The sequence below is a fragment of the Rhinolophus hipposideros genome, assembly GCF_964194185.1.
Source record: "Rhinolophus hipposideros genome assembly, chromosome: 11".
NCBI classification, from domain to species: Eukaryota; Metazoa; Chordata; class Mammalia; order Chiroptera; family Rhinolophidae; genus Rhinolophus; species Rhinolophus hipposideros.
In genome coordinates, this window is record NC_138057.1 from 32,120,144 (window position 1) to 32,143,298 (window position 23,155).

Genomic DNA, 23,155 nt, shown 5'->3' on the forward strand with positions numbered 1-23,155 from the left:
GATTTTGGATGTGTGGGGGACCAGGTATGCATGAGATTTGACTCTTCATTCTGAGGAAGGGGAAGATTTCTTTAATTATTAGCTGCTGGGGTATCGCTCCACTTCTCGATTCTTTTCTGCAAATGTACAGGATTCATCACTTCAGGGGAGGTAGACCAGCCAGTGTCCAAAATCTCAGAAAACATGTCTGCCAGGTACCAACTCGAAGTTGCTGAAATATGCAGGGCAGAGGAATACACACTGCACCCCCAGCGAGCTTTATGTCTTTTCCAAAGCAAATATTCAGTGATTTTTTTCTTTCTCTCTAATAACCGGGCTAGTATTGGGGTTGGGGGAGGGGTGGTTCTGATATTTGGAAAGGAACTCACACTTAGCAGCTTGGCTAGTTACCATGCTGCTGCACGCACCTTCACGCCTGCACACTGCACACTCCAGTGTTGGGAGACTAGTTAATGATTTATAGCCAGCAAAACAACACCCAGGGGAAACACAGGAGCAGAATCTCACAGGATCTCACCATATTTTAAGGAGAGAGAATTTTGTGGAAAGGTACAGGAGAAAGAATCGAGAGGGGAATGTGCCTTTTGTGTTGAAGGAAATGGCCATGATGTCTCTTTCTCCCTCACATCCCCTTTTCACAACATTGATCCTGGACCTATCTCTGTTTCTTGGCAAAATTGACTGTTTTTTAATAATATCACTCTTACATGATTTCACAGTCTTTTCACACCTAACAGAAACCCGCAGGGTTTACAAGCAGGACATCACCCTTGGTTGGGATCACAGGGCAACTTTGCACAATCTCAGACAGCTCACTTAACTCTCGGAAAAAGAAGAACACGCATTTTAGCTTAGCTTAGATGGCTAGGATTAAATTTTTTAGGGTTAAAATCTGAGAATGGTGGGTACTCCCTGGATATTGAATATGCTACAGGTCACTAAATGTGTGAAATACATAAATCATTTTGAAAAGGAACTTATTTAAAGGGTGGTCCCCCAGACAGTGTTCATTCTTCCTATAAAATGTCTTAACGATAAAGAACCCAGACCACATGTTTATGTTTATGTGTAGATTGGCCAAGTTGTCTGATTCATGTAAAAGCAAACCAAACAGATGATAGCTGTAATGCAAGTGTTAGAGGCACGTTTTCACTGTCCAGTAGGTATTTTTGAAAGAGTTTTAAGAATTTCTGGCGGAATGAAATTGCATTTCCTGTCGTTACATTGTGCCCCATGTTGTGATTTTTCTTAAGGAAAACCTGAAGCTGATACATTGTGAGAATGCCAGGTTATATGAGTGAAAAGAATAATGACATTCCAGGCGGCAAAACCTTACTCTGTCAGTAGGGTTCTGCATTAAAAATGCCAGAAAGAGACAAGCAATTGAAGGCAATTCCATTTACTTTGTTTGGAACACACGGGCCTATTGCAGGCAGGAAAGACATTCAGTCTCTGAACGAAAACAGTCCAACCTTTTAGTTATGACTAATCCCGGCCGAAAATAGTTTGCTGGATTTGGCTTTACTGAAAAAACAAAAAAAAAAAAACAAAAAAAAAAACCAAACCATAAAAGCTCGAATTATCCAAAAAAATATTTTTTGCATTGCAAAATTAATTTTTGTGCAATAGGATTTCCCTACTTTCCCACTGTTCTTAGGTTTTGCAAAGGCATAGAACAAGTTGACTTTTGCTAAAGTACATGATGACTATTTAAAAATAAAAATACTTCAGTGAAGGAGTAACCTGAGAGGTGAATGTTTGCAGGCCTCCTCTGCAGAGCTTTCCATCGTATTGTTCAAGATGGGTAAAGGAGGTGATTTCTCTTCTCCCGTAGTCTGTCCACTCCCCACTTCTAAATGAAATCTTTGCAAAATTCAGATTGCTAGATATAATTCCATATCAAATTTAGAACCACAGAGCATTTACTTACACATGTTATAGTGCAAGTATATTTATATGAAACAAGCTTTCTTAGGAACTGACTAATGTTGCAGTTCTAGTTTTGGGAGTATATATTTTTAGCAGGAAGGCATCCATTTTCATATAACACATACATATCATGAGCATTATGTCTTTTGAAAACTGTTTTGTGGCTACATGTCATTTGCTTGATTTGTAGGGCTATAGCTAACGGGCAACAGAAATTTTACTGTGAAGGTTTAGCAGTCTTCTCAAGGATAGTTCATGGATAGAAGACAGTGTGCTTACCATTAATGCATATCTGAAAAAGATTCCTTTTTCTGCCTTTTGCAAAACCAACCTTTCCACTCTTGGAATCCAGACATTAAGAACTGTTAAAACTGAAATGTGTCATCCCCTACTGCTTTGAAATCTGATGGTAGTTGATTCAAAGCTCACAATCTTGCCAAGTACAATGACCACATTCCTGTTTTGGAGACATGAAGTGATCTTCGGGTTTTTGTGGCTGTGTCACATGCTGCAGAGGCTAGGAGCTCTGTTTAAATTATAAGACCCAATCCACTTTGGTTTTACGTAAGTTTCACTGCTATTCATTTTCTGTGGACCCTAGTTCGTGTTAGTCATCATTTTCACTCACTTCGCTATTTGACCCAAGAAAGATGTGATGACCCCATTGTGTTTGGTGCCCATGACTACGAGCAGCGCTATGAGCTTCTGGAAGCCATCGTAAGAGAAGGGTGTGTGAAAGGGCTCCTCAGGGACAGCCTGTGTGCAGTAAGAGGCTACCACTGCTGTCCTCCCTTGACACCAAGTTTCATTTCATGCAAGGGAGAACACATTCTCAGAATCTCTGACTCGAACTCCTTGGCCTTACCCAGAACTCTGGGATGCAGATCATTCACGATTCTAGGTGGCCAAACTGGGGAGGATTGTTCATTTATTATTTGGTTAACTTACTGGAAGAAGAGAATGGTTTCTTCTCTCTTTCCCACCCAAACAATTCCAACCCTCTGTTGATCTCATACTTATTGCTTCTGTGAAAAGCCAAACCAGCTGCTCTCTGTCCAGGCTTGAACTGGAACACAGACATACTCCCAGCCAGTGGCAAAGGCCTTGGGAAGTAAAGGCCTCGTCAGGCAGACAGGCAGACCTCAGTTAACTCAGAAACAAATATGACAATATTATATTAAAAATATCTGAGTATATTTACTGCGATCTACTGATTTCAGGGTGCCAAAGCATTCTACTTAGACCTTCCTGAGCTTAGACAAACCCCATCATTGATGAATCTCAGAATCAACAGAACTTTTGAGCATTTCCGGGTATAATTGTACTGAATTCTATTGTTTTTCTGAGATGGTAAAGTTTCAAATTCCCAAGTGAGAACAATCATGGAGTCTCTGAATTTCTTTTCCCAACGCCTGTTTCATGTTCCTAAAAGGCAACATAAAATGTAATCCCCAACTATAGATGTATGCTAACCGTCTCTAACAGTAGCCATAGTAATGGTCCTAACAGAGCTCATACTGAGAATGTTTCTACTGTAGGTCTTTTTTCTTTTAAGTAAATTTATTGGGATGACAATGGTTCATAAAATTATATAGGTTTCAAGTGTACAATTCTGTAATACATCATCTACATATCACACTGTGTGCTCACCACCAAGAGTCAGTTTCCCTTCCATCACCATATATTTGACCTCCTTTACCTTCTATCACCCTGCCTCCCCCCTTACCCTCTGGTAACCACTGAACTGTTGTCTATGTCTATGAGTTTTTGTTTCTTTGTTTTGTTCCTTTCTTATATCCCACATATGAGTGAAGTCATAAGGTTCTCGACTTTTTCTGTCTGACTTATGTTGCTTAGCATTTGCTGGTAAGTTGAAGAGTGTGCGATGCCTGGGTAGCGTTCCCAGGAAGGTGTGTTCTGAATGAGCTCAAGCATGCTCAGTCTGCCAGTACCTCTCATGAGAAAGCCTATCTGATTGGAGCAGAGTGAGCAGAGGTACAGGGCTCTGTTGCCAGGCTCAGAAACCCTGATGGCTTGCCTTGATGCACAATAGAAAGCAGTTGTGTTGGGAGGTTAGGGAGTGTTAATAAGGGAATTAGGGAGAATGTGGGTCGCCACTTAAATTTTGCTTATTTTCCCTGGATGAATTTTATCCAATAGCAAAAAGGAATTTTGCAAAACTTTTACCCACCCACAGATTTTCACGAAAATGTCACTGACCAAAGACAGCTTTGAATTTTGTATGAATTGACTCATTTCTCCACAGGCATTTTGCCTGGCAAAATCCAGAGTATTTGCTTTGGCTTGAATACTGGGCAGTTTGCTTTTTAAGTAACATTGGATTATGAGTACAAGAAAATAAATACAGAGCTAGGGCCATGTCCCCATTCCTCTTTAATGGCCTGATTTATGGGTTCATGGGCCAGCATTAGGCATGAAAGACGTTTCTTGAGGAAAAGTAAAATCAGTATAAACTGTGGAAGAAAGTTTTTTTCCACATCCTTTATTTTATTATTTTGATAAGATTTGGCATTGATGTGGTGATCACGATTATAGGACCAGAAGAGACCTTAGGAAAATACCATCTAAGCATAATAACTATTAGTTACCACTCCACAACCTTCATATTGGCAGCAATTAATAAGTTCTTATAATGTCAAGTATTAATGAGGGTATGCAGAATGGGGAATGCTTTAATATTGCTGGTGAGAATAAATTGTTGTAACCACTTTGGAAAAATTTTGGTAATACCTAGTAAAGATGAAGATGAGCGTGTCCAACAAAACCAGGTCTATGTGTCTACACTCCCTCCAGAAACTCTTAAATAGGATGGGACACCCAGAGACACCCACAGAAAGGTATTTATTGCACCTCTGCTTTTAAAACGTAAATAACCGAAGTGTTTGTAGATAGATAAATCAAGAAACTGTAATTTATTCCTAATGAAATAATATAAAGGAGTTTAAAGTTAATGAATTAGATATAAATCTCTATATCTGTAGATACACATATATGTACCAATGTGGCTAAATCTCACAACAATGTTAAATGAAAAAATTAAATGCAAAAGGATATATACAGTATAATACAATTTATGTACCTTTAAACACACATCACGCAGTATTATATGGTTGTTGTGAGTACATAATTACTTGCTTAAACAATAAAATTGTGTGATCAGGATAGTCAGTAACTGTAGGACAATGAATACGTCTAAAGAGGAAAGAAATAGGAAGAAATGGGATGTGGGAATTTTACTTTATCTTTTTTTTCCCCAAAGCATTAGAGAACTAAAACAACTACGGCAAAATATTAATTTCTTTTTAGCTTGGTGATGGTGACATCCGAGTGGGTATCATAGTATCTTCTAATTTATATATTCTATGCTTTGTTGACTGTGTTGAAATATTTCATAACTGTATATAGTTTTGTTAAAAATTTAAGAAAATATATAACACTCCAATTGCCTTCCACACAGAATTTTTTCAGACGTGGAGAATGTCTAGAGAAATTAAGTGATTTTTCTAAGACTAATAAATTGTTTGGCTATTTCCTACTTCGCACCCCCAAGGGGTGGTTCTTGGCTGACATTGGAATCCCCTGAAGAGCTTTATAAAGTATCCATACCTGGACCCCCTCCGCAGGGTCTGTGATGTCATTGGTTTGGGGTGCAGCTTCCCAGCTAATGCTAATGTGCAGTCAAGGGTGTGAACCAGTACTCTAAAAGCTTCAACCTATGTCCTGACATTGAACTCTAGATAAATGAAAGCCTACCGTGTCATTTCAGTTAAGGAGTAGGTAGGCAGTGTTTAGGAGCGAGTACGTCTGCATTATCATCAATGCCCTGACAATGATTAGGGTAATTTCATGTTCCCTTGTAATAAAATTCAGAGACAAGAGATAAGGAGATAATAGAGTGAACCTGGTAGTGGCACAAGGCTTTCAACTGAGTGTCCGTTTCATATTCAGAGTACTCTTTCTTTACAAGTAACAGTCAGTTAAAGGTTGGGATGAGACTCTGTTGAGCAATGTATGTCATTACCACCTCCTTGCCTCCCTGAGTTAAAGGTGAAACTGACAAGTCTGTCACATAGTTCATTTCTAAAGGTGAGATAAAGTGTTCTCCCTTCCAAACAGTGCAGCCTTTCTGCTTTTAATATAAAGTGATTTTCAAAACATTTTTGCCACTATGGATATTTTGAAGAATTAGGAAGTTACCAAATTACTGAATTTTCCATTTTATCAAATCTTCCTTATGTGATTAAATAAATAACATTATCATTAATACCCTCTTTGTCTCTTGAGGCTGAAACAGCACTAGTGAAACATCTGGTAAAGATCAGAGAGAGTGTAGCTTCCAGATCATATCCCACAAGGCATCAGTCTGTCAAATGTTTAATGCAAACTCAATAATTTAAAAAAATACAACTAAATTGCAAGATTTTCCCCCCAATGATTTTACATAAGAAAGAGATGCTGGCATATTTATTCGTGTATATACATGTTCAACATACTGTAGACATCCATATGTCACCATAAATTACAAACTTCTTAGTATAGGTAAAAACAAAACCACAGAAATTCTCATCAGAAGGGGCATTAACCATGGTGTGTAAGGCGTCTGTCAAATCGGATTTCACATCCCAAAACACAGTTTAGAAACCTTCCATTTGGTAGTGGTTTAATTTCATTTTCCTTTAAAAGGTATTTAATCCACTTACCTGGGGAGCTAGCCTTTCATGAACTTTGTCCTGAAAATAAATTTGTAGCAGATTTGGGGAGACGTTTCAAAGCAAATCGTTTCAAAGCAAATCGTGGGTTGTGTTTCTTTGCCCTGGGATTCTAGGATTAATGAAAAACAATAGATAATGAGAAAAACCCTAAGAGGTTAAATATTTGAGGCTTTATCCTCATTAAGCAAAATCATTAACTACATGATAGTTAATGTTCCTTGTAGTTCATATTTGTTTTGTGGTTTTTCTCTAATTTCCTGCCCCAAAATAATGTTTTTAAAATTAGAATTATGTAAATCTTTTCATAAATGATCTGATTAAGGGAATGTATTTCAAACTTTTTAGGGTTTATTCCTGTATAGATTTTAAAATGTATTTTTCTTAGTTCATTCAGACTGTAGCAGCATAGAAAATTAGAATGACAATTTATTAGTAACATCTTTTGTGCCCTTTGGACTATTTCTTGATTACCCTTACTATATGCGTGGTCTTGTTAACGTCTTTTAGTTCAGATAGAATTGGAGTGTGTAAAGTGAAAAACCAAACACATTTATTTTTCCAAAACAAGAGGTAGTCTGATTCTCTTTGATCTTTCAGAAGTGTTTTTATCAAACTTTGGGAAGAATGATGTGGAAAAAAAGATGTTATTTATTTACTTTTTTCCCAGGCAGATTGATTAGTTGCTACTGTAATTAACTGAGCCGGCTTCTTGACTATCAAGAGGACAACGGATGTTGTAATCCTGGTTAGTGGCGATGTATGTGACTGGTGAACATAGACCCTGGGTGGCCAGGCAGGTTCAACTTCCCATCTGTGTGGATTCGGGGTAGTCTTCATCCAGAGGGGAGATGGGTTGGTCTAACAGGTGTCATCATTCATATGGGAAGTTGGTATAGATAGGAATTTGGTCAGAAAATGGAATGACACTTGTGTATTCTTATTTTGTAGCACAGTATTTATTCTAATTTTCTTGGGCCATAGACACTGTACTTGAGTAGGAAAAATGATGAATCCTTTTGAGAGAGAATTCTAAAGAATCTAAAAAAACGATTAATTTGAAAAGTTGTTGAGAAATTAGAAAATGAGATGGCCTGGTTCTGGGCAGGCAGGGGCAATGGGCATAAGTAATTTAATTATACCATGCTCCAAACTTAGGGTGACCATAGAATTTATTATTCAAATTGGGACACTTTTGTGAGTGAAAGGGGTTCTGTTTCACTGGAATATCAGTGTAAACCAGGAGTGTCCTGGGAAAACCAGATTGTATGGTTGTCCTACCAAAGTATTATATGCACTGAGGTGTCCACCCACTCCATGCATGGTCATTCATTCATTTTATCACTGAGTACAAGCCACGTGCCATGCCCTGTCTTGGAAGCGTGTACATGAATAAATGGGACATTAAATAGTTATTTACATAATAATGAAGCGAGAGCTGTGATACAAGTCAATACAAATTGTTTTAATGGGAAAACAAGGGAAGAAACTTCCAGCTATGTCTGTAAGAGTCAGGGCAGGCTTCTTAGAGGAGGTGACTGCATCTTGAAACGAGAGTAATTCTTACAGAAACAGGGAAGGAGGCCATTCAAGTGGAGGCACCACACAATGTAATAGCACAAGGGTGCAAAAGACCCCAGAGAAAGAAACAGTTCTTTCTTTCCAAGTATGTAGTTTGATGATTCCCAGACTAGGTAGCAGTGGGACGTGAGGCTGGAAATTTACCTTGGGCAAATCACAAAGGACCTATGCTATCAAATAGGGATATATGTTTTTAAAATGAGAAAGAATTATATACCTCGTTAATACAAATGCAAATACAGTTAATGCAAAAATTTTTAGGAGGAGCATCAGTGAATGTGCATTAGCACATGTGAAATGAAACTTTGATTGCCCCAAACCATCTCCACTGTCTCTTAAAGTTTATAGTTTTATTCTTCATTAAAATGTATCTCTTGGCAGCTATCATATGAATTTTCCTTAATGCCAAGTGGTCCGCCAGGGAAACACATAAATGGAAACAAGCATAAAAACATTTCGTGTGGTAGACTTGAAAGAATGAAAAACCTGGGGAAGACTAGAGACCAAAGCTATTTGATCAGTTATGTCCAATGATTAAGATGTGGACAAAGGCTGCATACGTTACCCTGTGTATGAGTAGCCTTCCATTAGTTAAATATTTTCTTTTATAATCTGTAGAAAGAGTGAAGTACAGTTAAACAGAGGTTTGGACTGGCACTCATTATGTTAAGCCTTTCAGCCCTTTTTCAAACTTCTCCCTCCCCCCCCCACGCCCCGCTAAGATTTACTTTGGAATTTTTTTCTGCTCCGACCAAATTCATACAGAATAGAGCTAAATGTGTGAGATGGTTAGAAGAGTGCAAAATTAAATCAATTCTCATCAAAATGGTGCCCATTCTGTATGATTCAATCTCTCTAAACTGAGGATGGCGGAGTGAAAGGAGAGACTCAGCTCTTGTTACTTGAGCTTCCTGCTCTAGCAGCAGTTGTCTCCCCTGGGGACTGTGCCTCCCAAGGGTGGTCCATTTGCCTGTGCAACCAGAGAGCACAGCCCAGAGTCTGTCTCAGTGGACTTAGGTGTTCGAGTGTTCCAGATACGGCATCTAATTGGTCTTGCTCTTCGAACTCACGATGCAGTGTCTCAGGCTTGTCTCTCCAGAATAATTTCTGTGTTTTAGAGTGTTTATTTAAAAGTGCTTTAATTTTCAAGTTGGGGCATGGATATTGGGCCCCAGTAGGCCATCCTTCTGTGCTAAATGTTGCTGCTACTAAGTAAACTCTTTCTCTTCTGTCCTTCTCTTCCCCCATTCCCAGTCACAATTTCTAGTGTGAGAAGAGTGAATAGATGGTGCTTTGTTAGCTAACAGAATGGATTTGGGAGTGGGGGAGCAGTTGTAATGGAGGAAAACTGGGAGGCTCCACCCTAAACAACATTCCGACGTAGCAATTAGTCTTCCATTGCATTTGTAGTGACTCTTACTGTTTCTTCCCTCAGAATTTCCATGCTGCCTCAGGGCCCTTCTCTTCATTCTTTCTCTTTCTCTCCACCTGTTCAAGTCTTGCTTTTGGGCAAGAACTTCAGCAAAGATAATTAAAATTCATGCACATAAAATGATGAATGACTGAGAAAAGACTCAGTGCTCTTGCCCTCCTAAGAGTAGGCACATTTTTATGAGGAAGGATGTATTAAACCTCTCCCCTTAGAACGAAAACTTCTTTGGGAAAATGGGAGAGGAAAGAAAATAACTGTTATAAATCCTGAGCAACTAGATTAGTTTCATCTTCACTGTAGCCGTCGGAGTGAAATAATGTGTGGCGGTTGAGATTCACACTCTGTTCTTTCTGCTGTATACTCACATTTCATTATTCACCTTTGAGTCCTACCTGTAGCACCTGGTCCAATGATTAGATTTACTTATAGTAGACCCCAAATATATAACATATCTGTCTGCGTCTATATACATACATACCCATCTGTCTACCTACCTATTTACCTACCTACCTACGTGTGTGTGGATATACATGTATCCATGTATGTATGTATACCTGGAGTTAGTAATGGGGATACAGTTCATTATTTTATTGTTTCTATTTCTGGGAAGATTTGAAGTTTTCCATAATAAAAAGCTAAAAGTAGAAGGGCTCACCATGATAAAAATCCAGCAACCATCTGACACTGTACCACGCCATCCCATTATTCTTGACTACATTTCTATGCTGTACATTACCTCCCCAAGACTTATTTGTTTCATATCTGGAACTTGGAACCTCTTATTCACTATCTGCCCCCTTTTTAATTTTTCAATTACAGTTGACATTCAATATTATTTTGTATTAGTTTCAGGTGTACAGCACAGTGGTAAGACATTTATATAATTTAGGAAGAGATCCCCCTGACTAGTACCCACCTGGCAGTGTACATAATTATTACCATATTATTGATTCTATTCTCTATTCTTTATATCCCTGTGACTATTTCATAAGTATCAATTTGTATTTCTTAATCTCCAGTAATATTGTGATAGAGTGGTAAGTGTCAGATGGTTGCTGGGCTTACCATAGTGATCATTTCTTTAGCACAGGGAATATAATCAGTAATGTGGTAATAACTCTGAAGAGTGCCGGGTGGGTACTGTTGAATAACTATGATGTACACCTGCAACTATATATGAAATATAATATTGTATGCTAGCTATATTTTAATAAAAATCTTTTAAAAAAAGTTAAAAGTACATAAAACATTTTTTCTTAACTTAGAGGAAAGAAAAGCACAATTTGTTCCCTCCAGCACCTCATAATGATGCCAGACATTGTTTTTTCCTTAGGTAACCTATGTTCTACAGATCTGAAACCAAATTCGTTTTTTCCATTGCTCCTGAAGATCTCTGAAATCACTCTGCTTAAGAATGAGATGCGAAATACTCTTAGGCAATAACATAATATTTGAAAAGGCAAATGATAATCAGGAAGGATTTTTGGAAATATTAGGATAATCCAGCTTCTGTAACAGATAGCTCAAATCTCGGTGGCTTGGTATGATGAAGGTTTATATCTTATTCATGTTCTAACATAGCTTGCTCCTTGTGATCGTAGGATAGATAACTCAGGATCCTTTAATCTGAATGGTTCCGCCATCTGAGTCTCGGGAGAAAGACAGAATGTTGAGGATTATGCAGAAGGTTTTAGGAGCTAGGTCTAAAAGGGACACACTTCACTTCTTCCTGCAGCCCAGTGGCCAGAACTCAATCACATAACCTCGGCTTATTGCAAGGGAGGTTGGGAAATGTGGTCTTTCTGTATGTGCAGGAGGAAATGAAACAAGAGTATTGTTTCTGCCCCAAGGAACTACAGGTGCCCTCCCTGCTTCCCCAATAACTTATATTGGTTCTCTGTATTCCCTTGAAGAGAAGAAACGTTTCAGTCTCGATCTTTGAGTTTCCTATGAGTGGCAACCCCGTTTCATCAAAATGGTTTTGTTACTTTTGTCTTATCAGTCCTGGCTCCTACAACATGCTTTTCAATTTACTAAACCTTTCCATTTGTTTTTAAAAAAATGTACTCTCCAAGGATTCCATTGCCATACAGTCACCACTGCTGGGAAAACTCTTGTTAACTCAAGTGAATTACTCAGTTTTTCCCACGTTGGGCAAATTGCATGTTCTTGGTGCATAATTCTCCACTGTTCATCATCTTTCTAAGTCATAAGGATGTTCGATGTCTTCGTGTCCCACAGGTATTCACCCTTGAGGGAGATCTGCTCATTATCAAGGGCAAGTTCATAATGAATCACTGAGAGATCCACCACTGTGAGCAGAAATTTAGTTTGAAGGACTGTTTTACCCAGACCCTGAAAATCAATATTCCCCATCTGTTCATAAACTAGCTTATTTGATACACACAGTATGGTCATAAATGCTCTTCTATTCTCTGAATGCTTGTTTTTGGTCATGAACTGGCACACACTCAAGGAAAAAATGACAATGTGCCTCTATGGACACTTTTGGTCCATTTCCATAAATATATTCAAACAAAATGAAATTGCCTGGCTCTTTATAATATGTTCTTTAGTGTGTTTAAGCTTGCAAAATTACCCCCAGGGATGACACATTATAAACATCATGCAATACCACAGCCCCGGTTCAAGGCCTGTTTCAGTGTTTAGCCGACATGCACCCTTCCTAGAAACATTTAAAGTGTTTTAGGAAAATGTAGCTAGGCAAACAAGCTTATCGGGAGCGACAATAAAAAAAAAAAATCATTGATTCTAATTATGAGGCGTCACATATACAGAAACAAAGCTGCTTTTGTGTAGTGGAAAATCTACTTGTTCTCTGAAACACATGGAGTGCTTTCCAGTGGTTTTAGATAATCAGGCTGACAAGGTTTCAGGGCTCTGACCTTTTGGCCCATCTCAAGTGATTCAGCTGCACTTGTCGAAACTTGTCGAAGGTGTTGGTGGGAGGTGTGCTGAGATACAAGTTGTTATAAGGGTATGAAAATAAGACAGATACCATTGCTTTTTCTGAAAGCCCAAACGGCATATATATCGAGGTGGTGAGTATTCAAGTTCTTGAAGCAAGAATTGAGTTTATTGTAATGATTTCTACTTGTCTCTGTAGCAAGTATTTCCCCCAACAGCCCAGTGCATTTGACCCACCACTGATGAGGATTCCAGCAACTCCCACTGTCTGGGTCAGCCTGATCCTGCTCTGCTGCGTGCCCCAGGAAGGCCAGCGTTGTGTTGTAACCCTGGTTTTGTGCTATGTTCATGGAATGGGGCCTTTATGATGGAACCAGGCAAGGAAGGAGTGGGATAATCTGAACACATAATGGAGAAATCACTCTAATTGCTTCTTTTATTGAGGTAGTAAATCAAAATCAACAACTGTGTCACTGTCATTTTTCTTGAATTCAGAACTTCAGAAAAAATGAATTTTACTTGACCACAGGGTCAGAAACATAGATCTTGGTAAATCAGTGGGCAATTTAGTTCAAAATTAAGAGTACATATTGACCATTTGCAGTGTCAACACATTATTTTCAAGGAGGAGTTTCATGAAAGGCATTTTTAGTTGCTTGATTGTACATTTCCTTCAAAGATTGCTTGCGGATTACCATCAATTAACAAAAAAATAAATAAAAGCCTATTGTGTTCTGAATGAATGATGCTGCCACATGACTTGATAGCCTGCTGCTGCCCTTGTCAAACAGCTCTGCCTAGGAGTGAAATTTTGAAGTTGGATCCCCACTTAGCCATGTTTAGAACAGGCTTAATTGAAGGTGTCTGCAACGGCGGACAATGTAAAATTTTTAAATAGAGAATTCATGCATTTCTAAAAAACATTATACTGACCATCTCTAAATCACTTCTGTTTCCTCCTTCATTTTTACTCAGATAGATATTTTATAAAATTATAAAGAGAATATAAAAGAAAATTGTCTTAATATGGAAAAAAATTACAAGGTTTTTGTGTAATTGTTTCACTAAAAATCTATTAGCTATTTAAATATTTGGTTTATATTTACATTTTAATGCAGGGTCACTCATCTAATTATAGGCGTGCATACTTTCTGTGGTCTCTAAAAGTGACCCCCGGTACAAAACAGAAAGAAAGGTCTCTGGTGACTATCTCTATTTTACTCACCCAACTATTTATTGAACTACTGTTTCATGCCAATCACTTTTCTAGGCTGGGGAAACAGCAGTGAATCGATCAGACTCAAAACTCCGTTCCTTTGGAGCTTACATTCAGAGGGGAGATAGTAAATAATGTAGACATCTGTGGAAAGAAACTTTCAGGCAGAGAGAACAGCAAGTGAAAAGGTTTTGAGGCAGGAGTATTGGCATGGCAGGTTTGAGAAACATCAAAGCAGCCAGGGTAGCAGGAATAGAGTGAAGGAGGAGGAGAGAGAAGAGATCAGGGAAAAATAATGAAGACTTGATTGTTTAGGGCCTTGTAGGCCATTGGAAAGGTGGTTTTGAGTAGAGAAGTGACAGGATCTGACTTATGTTTTAATAGGATCACTGAATGCTACATGGAGAGTATATTGAAGTGAAATAAGGAGTAGGAGCAGGACCGAACCCTCATGAGTGGGATCATTGCAGTAGCCTTGTCTCTGGTCTTCTTGCTGTGTCCAGTGGTGGATTCTGGATATATACACATAGACAGATTTCCCAGTGGATTCGATATGGGGTGTGGGAGACTGAATTGTCAGGGGTGACCCCGAGTTTTGGCTTGCATATCTGGAAGGATGGGAGTTACCTTTAATTGAGATGGGTGTACTGGTGGGAGGTTTGGGGAGGAAACAGAGTGTGGTATTGGCTGGCCTGATCTAAAGTGAAATGAAAAGTACAGTCATGAAAAAATTGATATCTGTACTCCTGGATTCCTTGAGGGATGGATGAAAGGAGAATTGAGTAGTTGAAGTAATGAACTTTTTATCAAACACCTTGTATCTCTTTTGCCCTGCTTTGTTGTCTTGCTCTGATCCCGCCTGCCATGCATGTATCTAGGAGAATTTCAAGGGACCATTGAGGATTTAAAAAAAAGAGTTGAAGAGGTTCTTCCAAGTTGGCCTGCCATTGGCTAACTTGTACGTGTGTCTCCAGACTAAAAGATAAGCCGATAGGAAACAAGGACAGGCTCCAAGATAATAAATAGGTTTCTACCATCATGGTCTTATGCTCTTGACACTGAGGGAGGTATTGACAGGATCTGTATCTCTTGATTTATCCAAACTTAATAGTGTGTAAACAGACACTCTGAAAAATAATATTATCAGTTGTACCATTGAGGTGACATTGAGGTGGTCAGGACTTTGGGAACAGACTGAATGACTTCTTAGTCAGTGTGTGTGGACGGGATTCAGAAAGCAATGGGTAGTTTTTTATTTTGTTTTTTTCCCCTACCTTTGCAACAGAGAAATATGAGGTTGTGTTTTTAATAAATTAATCTCTCAGTGAATTTGATAGTATCTTATGTTTCAGAATGCATCTTCTCAATTGCTTGGCTGACTTCTCCTTAGAGCGCTTGCTCTAAGAATGTCATGTAGTGTTAATAAGGAACAATGTGAAAGGGCTACTGGTTCATGGTTCTTAGGGTTTGTACTCAGTTTCGTGTTCTACATGTGTAAGTTGTGTGAAATGCTCAGGGGCTCTATTCTTGGTCATTGAAGCACAGTGAATCTGTGGAAATAATTTTAATTTTAAGATCACACAATTATGTTTTTTTCTTGCTGTAGAAATAGCTTAATGAAAAACCTTTTGTGTACCGTGTATTGGGTTTGTTTACTGTGGATCATGATAGCTAGGGAACAAAACCTTACATTTCAGCTTTTGGAAAATTTTATGATATTCATGTCTGTGACAATAAAACTTCTTTGGCTCTGGTGGGGTGCCTCTTTTGTTTGACTGAAGTGTTATGACTTGTCTATATCCAGAGACGGGATAGAGATTTTGTTTTTCCTCTTTACATTTATTTTTTCCTTCCATTGTCTCCCATCTCCTCCTATCTTTGTTTTTTCCTTCTATGCAAAGCTACTTAGGGGTGACTGCAAAGAGAAAACAAAATGAAGATTGTAACAGTGCTTGAAAGCTGTGTGTGTGTGTGTTTCCATTTAGTAACTATAACTACGAAAGAAAGCATATTCAGTGCTTAAAAACAGTGACATTTAATATTTAAGTCTATATCTTACGGAGGTGTTATCTGTTTGAGGGGCTGTCTTATATTCTCTAGCAAGATACACTGTCCTACTAGTTAGGGCAGGTCTTCACAACCTCACACTATTGAGATTTTGGACCAGATAATTCTTTGTGGATGAGGGGCTCTCTTGGGCATTGTACGATGTATAGCTGCATCCCTGCTTCTACCTAACATATGCAGTAGCACACCTTTGATGCTCAGTGGTGACAAAAATATTTCCAGGCATGCTCTGTGTTTCCTGCGGGGCAACATGGCCCCTGTTTGAGAACCACTGAGTTAGGGGAACCTGAATTTATCAGCCTTATTCATGTAGAGGCAGGGCAGTTATTTTGAGATTATAGCCAGTGCTTGAAAAAACTTGGCTTAAAAACAAAAGCAAAAACATCTTCACTTGGCATTGCCAAGTGAGAACTTGTGAGAGCCTCTCCTTCCTTGACCTCACCAAGGACCCTGGCTATAATCTCTGCAACTTCTCTTTACTAGTTGATGAAATAATCTTTTTATGTGTGTAGGAATATAGTAGGAAGGGATGCAAATTTTTCCAAGTGATGCAAAGTTTTCCAAGTATCTGGTTGACACTCGGATTTCCTTTTCTTACAGAAATACTGGTATAAATAGAGGGTTATTTTTCTGTCCTAGGAATATGGTGGTATATAGAATTTATCCTCTTTGGATGGGGGAAGCATCTAACGTAGAAATAGTGTGATATTCTAAGCCAAAATTCTAACCTTAGATGAGCATAATCCCTATAAATGTTCAACTTCTCACTAATTTCAATATTTATAGTGAAACTATAGTGCTGAAAATATACTGAAATTTAGAAGTTCAAATTTCTAGTTTCACTGTGTCTGTCCTTGGGATGCTCTGCCTCTTGATTCTAGAAGTGAAGCCCATTTCACCCTTTCATTTAGAATATGTCACCCAAAGGGTGGACTTTTAGTGCTTAAGGTGACACTAAACATAATGACTCATTAACAGGAGAGGGAATTCTCTTTCCATCACAACCCACCTTGATAAGAAAAACCAAAAGAACCTTAAGATTTATAGCTGTGTCAACTAGCAGGACTTAAGACATTAACCTTAACCTTTTTTTCTTTTTCTTTTTTGAAGTCAGCTAATTGGGAGTAGTTTAAACACAAAGCAAATTTTTGTTCATCAGGGAAATCATAGGTAAAATTATCAGTAGTTACATGTATTATCCTAGAAGAATAACTTCCACAATATAAGACACTAATTGTTTAGTTAACCTGTTCCACCTAGGAAACTTTTTGAGTCAAGCCTGGGATTGCAGGTATTTTATACAGAATGATTAGTAGCAATAATAATCGACATTGACAAATGACAGTGGCCTTATATGATTTATACTGAATAATAAAAAGCCCACTACACTAGTGACAGAAGACAATTAAGTCAGAATGGCTCTATTTGGACATTTGGAGCCTGAGAGTGAAAGAGTTCTCATGGTTTGAGACAGACTAGAGGGAAGCCGAACTCTACCTAAAATAATGACATCTTCCATTTGTTAAGTCGGTTTTACAAAGCACTGTCCCATGCATAATCTTATTCTCGCAATAATCTTTTGAAGTAGAAAGGATGGTTGCAATTTTTATTTCCACTCGCAAATGAGGGCCTAGCTCCCATGACTTTATCTCAGCTTATATAGCCAGTAAGTACTAGGCTGTAAACCAGGACCCAGGTCTGTTGGACTTCTGGACCAGAGTGATTTTCCATCCCACCCCAGCCTTCCATGAAGTTAGTGGGAGTTTACACCATTCCATGCTCTGCTGTTTGCCAAGGCCTTCACCCCTGATTCCTTCCTCCATCTCACCAGGACAGTGATATTGTACAATTCTGTTCGTTTTGCATGCCCCTGGTGGTGTGCAGCTAGAGGGTCCCTGGGGGCACTAGGTACATAGACCATGTAGAATTCCATCTAATGGGCATTGTCTACCCCAGTGTTAATTAAAATTCTATAGTGATAGTTTCAGTGAGTAAAATGGCTCTCTGTGCCGAGAAAATTTACAAGAATCAGTTTTTATCCCTCTTCTTTCCTCCCGTCAATATTACAGCACTTAAAACACTACTTAACTCTAGAATACTGCTTGTAAAAATGGCCACTCAAGTCCTGCTGAATTCAAAGAAAGACATACCTCGGCTTTTATTCCTTTAATTAAAGAACGACCCTGGTATCGTTTGACACCGTATCATTTCATCTTGTTTAAGATGATAGAATTTTATCCGTTTGAATTGCGTTATACTGGAAAAAGCACATTTTTGCTTAATACAAAACTACGTATCTCTGAACCATGCTATCAAGGAGTAATAGAAGTGAGCTTGTTTATCACGTTTCTCCTAATTAGGCAAGTGTCTTATGTCCTATTTTGTTGTACATCCTCCCCCCTTTAAAAAATACTAACATACCTTCTCCTGTTTTCCAGAAGTTATTTGTCCTCTTTTCATGAGTGATCAATTTTGTGAGACAAAAATGTGTGTAAGAAGATCAGTTGAGTGACTAAAGTAGTGTGTGATTTAACAGGTCAGCCTGACAGGGAGTAAGGCCAATTAGATGGAAAGAAAATGACCTGCCAGGTTTAGACTTTGTACCTTTATGCTCCCTCCCGTATTCTGCTTTCTGTTGTTAAGAACTTTGATTTCTATTACCAGTATATAACAGAATGAATACTAGGTAAAGAGTAAGAATGCCACAACTTTTTCTTCTTATAGCATTTTACACCTTTTCAAAACATTCTTCTATAATATGAGTTATTTTATTGTTGCAAAGTCCAGTATGCAAGGCAGAAATGGGCAGTCTTATTATTTTCATTTTACAGGCTAAAAAACTGAGGCTCAGATATTTTATATGAGAGAATTGCCCAAGTTAATCAATTATGTGACAGATTCTTTTTTATATTATGCTGTATATCTTATTATTTTCATGCAGAATAATAATATTAGGAATTTGAAGGTAAAAACACATTTTAAGCAATTTAAATTCTTTGTGGAATGAAGTGAGATATGAATAAAATGCAAACAGCAGGTAAGACTCTTATTAAATAAATACAAACATTTTTGTTCATACTTAATATGTAACTTACTATGTTCTGCAAAACAGAAACCAATAGAAATTAAGTTTGGAAGGAGCTTAGAGACTCAAACCTCATCATGGAGCAAGACTTTGTTACGGGTTGAATTGTGTCCCCTCAAAAATATATGGATGTCATTACCCCCAGAACTCAGAATGTGACCTTATTTAGAATGGGGTCTTCATAGAGATAGTAAAGTTAATGTGAAGCCATTCGGGTGGTCCCTACTTCAATACGACTGGTGTCCTCTTGAAAAGGGAAAAGTCTGATACAAGGCCAGACACAAACAAAAGGAAGATTGTGAAGAGACAGAGACACAGAGAATGCTATTGAAGATGAAGGCAGAGATTGGAGTTTTGCATCTACAAGCCAACGATTAACCCACCAGAAGTTAGGAGAGAGCACAGGGCTCACCCTCCCTCACAGCCCTCAGAAGGAACTAACCCTGCTGACACCCTGATTTTGGACTTCTAGCCTCCAGAATTGTGGTGTGATTTTAAGCCATCCAGTTTTTGATAACTTGTTTCAGCAGCACCAGGAAACGAATACAGACTTCCTTCTGTGCCTGCCTTCAAGGGGCTGCTACAGGCATGCGCTGCCAATGCCTCAATCATTCTTGTTGTCATAACTAAACTAAGCCAAGCAGCGCGACACTGGACTTTATACTGAAGGCAGTGGGGAGCGATTGGAATATAGTAAGAAGAGGAAGAAATGATCAAACCTGTGTTTTAAATACTCCCTTTGGCTGCAGTTTGGAGAATCGATTTGGGAAGTATGGTGGGGGCAAGACCATAGACCAGTAAGTATGGTTTTATACTGCTCCATTTGAGAGATGATGAGGGCACAACCTGAAGTGAGGAGGCACAGAATTTATCATCCTCCTTAGGTTTCCAAGATGTTAATCAGTACAGCCTCATGTGCAAGTTTTCTCTTAGCCTGTGGGCCCGAGAAGGGTGGACCAGCTTTCTCTTGGTAACACATTCTGGTCAGCCAGGCATCACTACTACAAACATACTCATAGTATATGTTTTCTGAAGCCCAACTCGTAGTAGTTTGGGGATTATCACACTCTTCCCTGGACACAGGCATCTCATGCTTTGAGCTCTGCATGCTGGTTTGTTTAATGTCTTTCAGCAGTATATGAGAGCTAACCTGCAGACGAATGAATGCGCTTCCAGGGGAAACTAAATTACGAGTCTCTTTATTTGAATCAAGATCCCTGGAATTTTATGTCTCAACTCTGGACGTGGTTTTTACTATAAAGAGCATAAAAGGGTGAAGACGTACGATGTTATAGTAAGTGATAGGGCAGAATATTTCAATAAATTGGAAATTAGATTAAGTTTAGAGCCATCTCCATAGTTTTAAGGCACAATTGTACTACTATATACAGTTGGAAGAAAGAAATGCTGCAGAGGCCTTAGTTCACATCCAATTAATCTCTCAGGGTAATTTGTTTACTGGATACTGCTGCCAAATCTGTGAGTTGCTTTCTTCAGGGGTAAGGGTTAGTTGATGAAGTGATTTATTATGTTTCTGTTACATGGCATATCGATCTTGCTCATGGAAAATGTTAACCGTGTCCCTTCTCTATCATTCATCTTCCACTTCCTCCATTCATTATCCCCATCCCCCATCAGTAATTCTTGTATTACAGAGGGCCATCTCATTAGGAATATTCCAAGGTCAGTGAATGACATGGCTCTGTGTGTTGCTGCAGAATTTTAAAAAGGCATTCATTACTCAGCATTGCAAGAGGGAATTAGCATTTAAGAAAGTGTTACAAAGTCTTGAAAGTGGATCCTTCCTTAGCTTCAGTGAGAAATCCAATTCTGAGATCTCTGTTTTTATTTTCATATCTCTCAACTGCACCAGCTCTTACATCTTTAATCCTTTAGTCCTGCAGTGGAGAACAATATGTGGGCCGCTCCGTGTGATAACTGAGACCTTGTTTTTAAAAAGTTATGAAGTATTTCTGGCATACATAAAACTATTAGAATAATATAGCAAGTAGTCAGATAGACTAATGGAATAGAATAGAGCCCAGAAATGACCCACAAATAAACAGAAACTTCATATCTCAGGATTCTGCTTTTTTTCCCCCTTTACCTGGGTAGTGGGCCTTCCCCGTACTTTTGGGGATGATGCAAACTTGGCACCATTGGGTTCTTGGGACATGATCCCAGTAAATCCCCCATGTTGATCGTAGTCAGAATATAATGAGATATTTCTGACATTAAGCAAAGTGTTTCACATCTACAGCAATAGCACAGCGAAACACCCATGGTTGTATTTATTCGAAAATACCTTATCCTGGCAAAATATTTTGGTCACTGTGTAATACTGTTATAGTCTCTAACATTTTGCATTAAATGACCTACCAACTTCTGATGTCTTCAGTCTAAAGTCCCAGAAGAGGGAGGAAGCCAGTGGAGGTGGTCAAAGGAGATGCTGTCTCCCTCCATCTGTCTTCTCACTGAAGAGTGAGAAAGTGACAAAAGCATCAGATGAACCCACCTTCTGCCTCCAAGTGAGCCCTGAAGCCCAGGGTTTCATTTAGGTCTATGTTTCTTCCTATTCCTTCCTACAGGTTAGGTGGCCTGTTATATTACAGGTTCTCATTCAAGCAGAAGTTCACTCATACCTTTTTACTCTCAATCCGGGAAGAATATTTTCCTTTTGTCCCTTACTTTAGGGTGGAGACAACCTTAGTTGCAAGTGGCTTTGGATGGCAGGGAATTCTAAGATAGGAGGCTCTTGCCCCAGCCACTTGGAGATGTGTTGCTCTCCAAACCTGTAGGTCTCTCTTGCAAACATAGCCCTCCCCAAGGAGTGAGGAGTAACTTCATTTTAGCTTATTCCATCTTTTGTTCCCTTTCCTCCCTCAGTTTATAAGCTGTCTTCCCTTCACCCATCTCTGCCTCTCCCTCACCTCTCCCTCCAGCCTTTTTTAAAAGACTAGATTATATTTCAGATAACTCCTAAGCTCAGAGAGGTAGTCTTCACTGCAAATAACCTCAGATTACAGATATTCTACTGTAATTTTTAATTTAGTCGTTCAGCCACTAGATGGATTTAAGTAAGGACTCTGCCCCTTCACCCCCCAACCCCACTTTGTAAAAATAATAAATAGTAACCAAATTGAAGAAAGGGCCATTGAGAACTTAAGAGTTCTGGAGTTATTCATAGGATGAATGCATTACTTTTGTTTTTGGTACAAATTAACAATACAAATGACCTTTCAGTTGAAACTATTCCTGGACTAGGTGTAGGAATGATTCAGTCTACGTCTTTATAACACAACTGGTAGGAAAAAAGAACCTAACACCCATATTTACCTTAGTCTAAATGGAGTCAATTAACAACAAATCGTCTGGTTATTTTAGCACTATGTAGAAACATAGATTTTTAAGTCACTTTTGGTGATTCAGAAAAGTGTTTTTAGAATTATCTACTTAATCCTTTGGTGAACAAATTTACCTTGCTCTTTTTCCTTGTTTTCCCTTAAAAATATTTTTTTTCTTTTTGCTTTTCATTCAGATATATTCCTGTTATGACAAAATCTGTGATGGAGAATTTTTTGTTTTCTTTAAGTCTGGGATTCTGGGTGTAGAGAATATACAGCAAAGAGCAAAGAAGGCAGATTTGGGGTTTAATACAGCTGGGTTTGATTCCTTGCTTAACTCTTCTGAGCTTTAGTTCCTTAGGCTGTAAAAGGAAGATAATATTTACCTTATCAAATTGTTGGCAGGGTGAAGAGAAGTAATGGAGAACAACAATGCCAAACGATTAGTAGGGACTCACTTCTTAAATGTTAGTTCCTTTTTCTTTCTGTGTGGGCAGATTGAGGTTCAGCTCTGTTTAGCCCAAGTATAGATGGATTCATTCAAAATGAAGCAAATTTATTCCTAATTCACGTTTGTCATTCATTCCCTCTGAGGGAAATCAGAGGAGTGAAATCTTCAAGAGGACGAAATTGTTGGCAGAGGAGAGAGTAGTACCCATACGTTCCCTTTTCTCAAACCCAGACTGTTCCCCTTACAGTTTAGCTTGACTCTTTGATCCAGTATGCCTTACCCTTGATTTCTGTAAAACATAGCAGCCACCTAAACAAATCTCCCAATCTAGTCACCAAAGGGATACGAGCAAATATACTCACCATCTACGTGGACATCAGATTTGTTATAAC

General features: G+C 38.6%; 2 protein-coding genes across 5 annotated transcripts in view; one reads left to right on the forward strand and one right to left on the reverse strand.

Annotated features, from left to right (window-relative positions):
- Nucleotides 1-23,155, forward strand: part of GLIS3 (GLIS family zinc finger 3) — a 422,399-nt gene that overhangs the window by 147,895 nt on the left and 251,349 nt on the right. The window lies entirely within an intron of this gene.
- The window catches only part of LOC308504776 (uncharacterized protein), a 31,065-nt gene continuing 14,562 nt past the window's right edge, over nucleotides 6,653-23,155 (reverse strand). The window contains exons 4-6 of the mRNA XM_081066033.1: nucleotides 21,348-21,442; nucleotides 8,806-8,852; nucleotides 6,653-6,771 (exon numbers count right to left, since the gene is read on the reverse strand). Coding sequence (XP_080922159.1) covers nucleotides 21,363-21,442 — 80 coding nt within the window. The 3' untranslated portion in view covers nucleotides 6,653-6,771; nucleotides 8,806-8,852; nucleotides 21,348-21,362. The remainder of the gene's footprint in view (nucleotides 6,772-8,805; nucleotides 8,853-21,347; nucleotides 21,443-23,155) is intronic.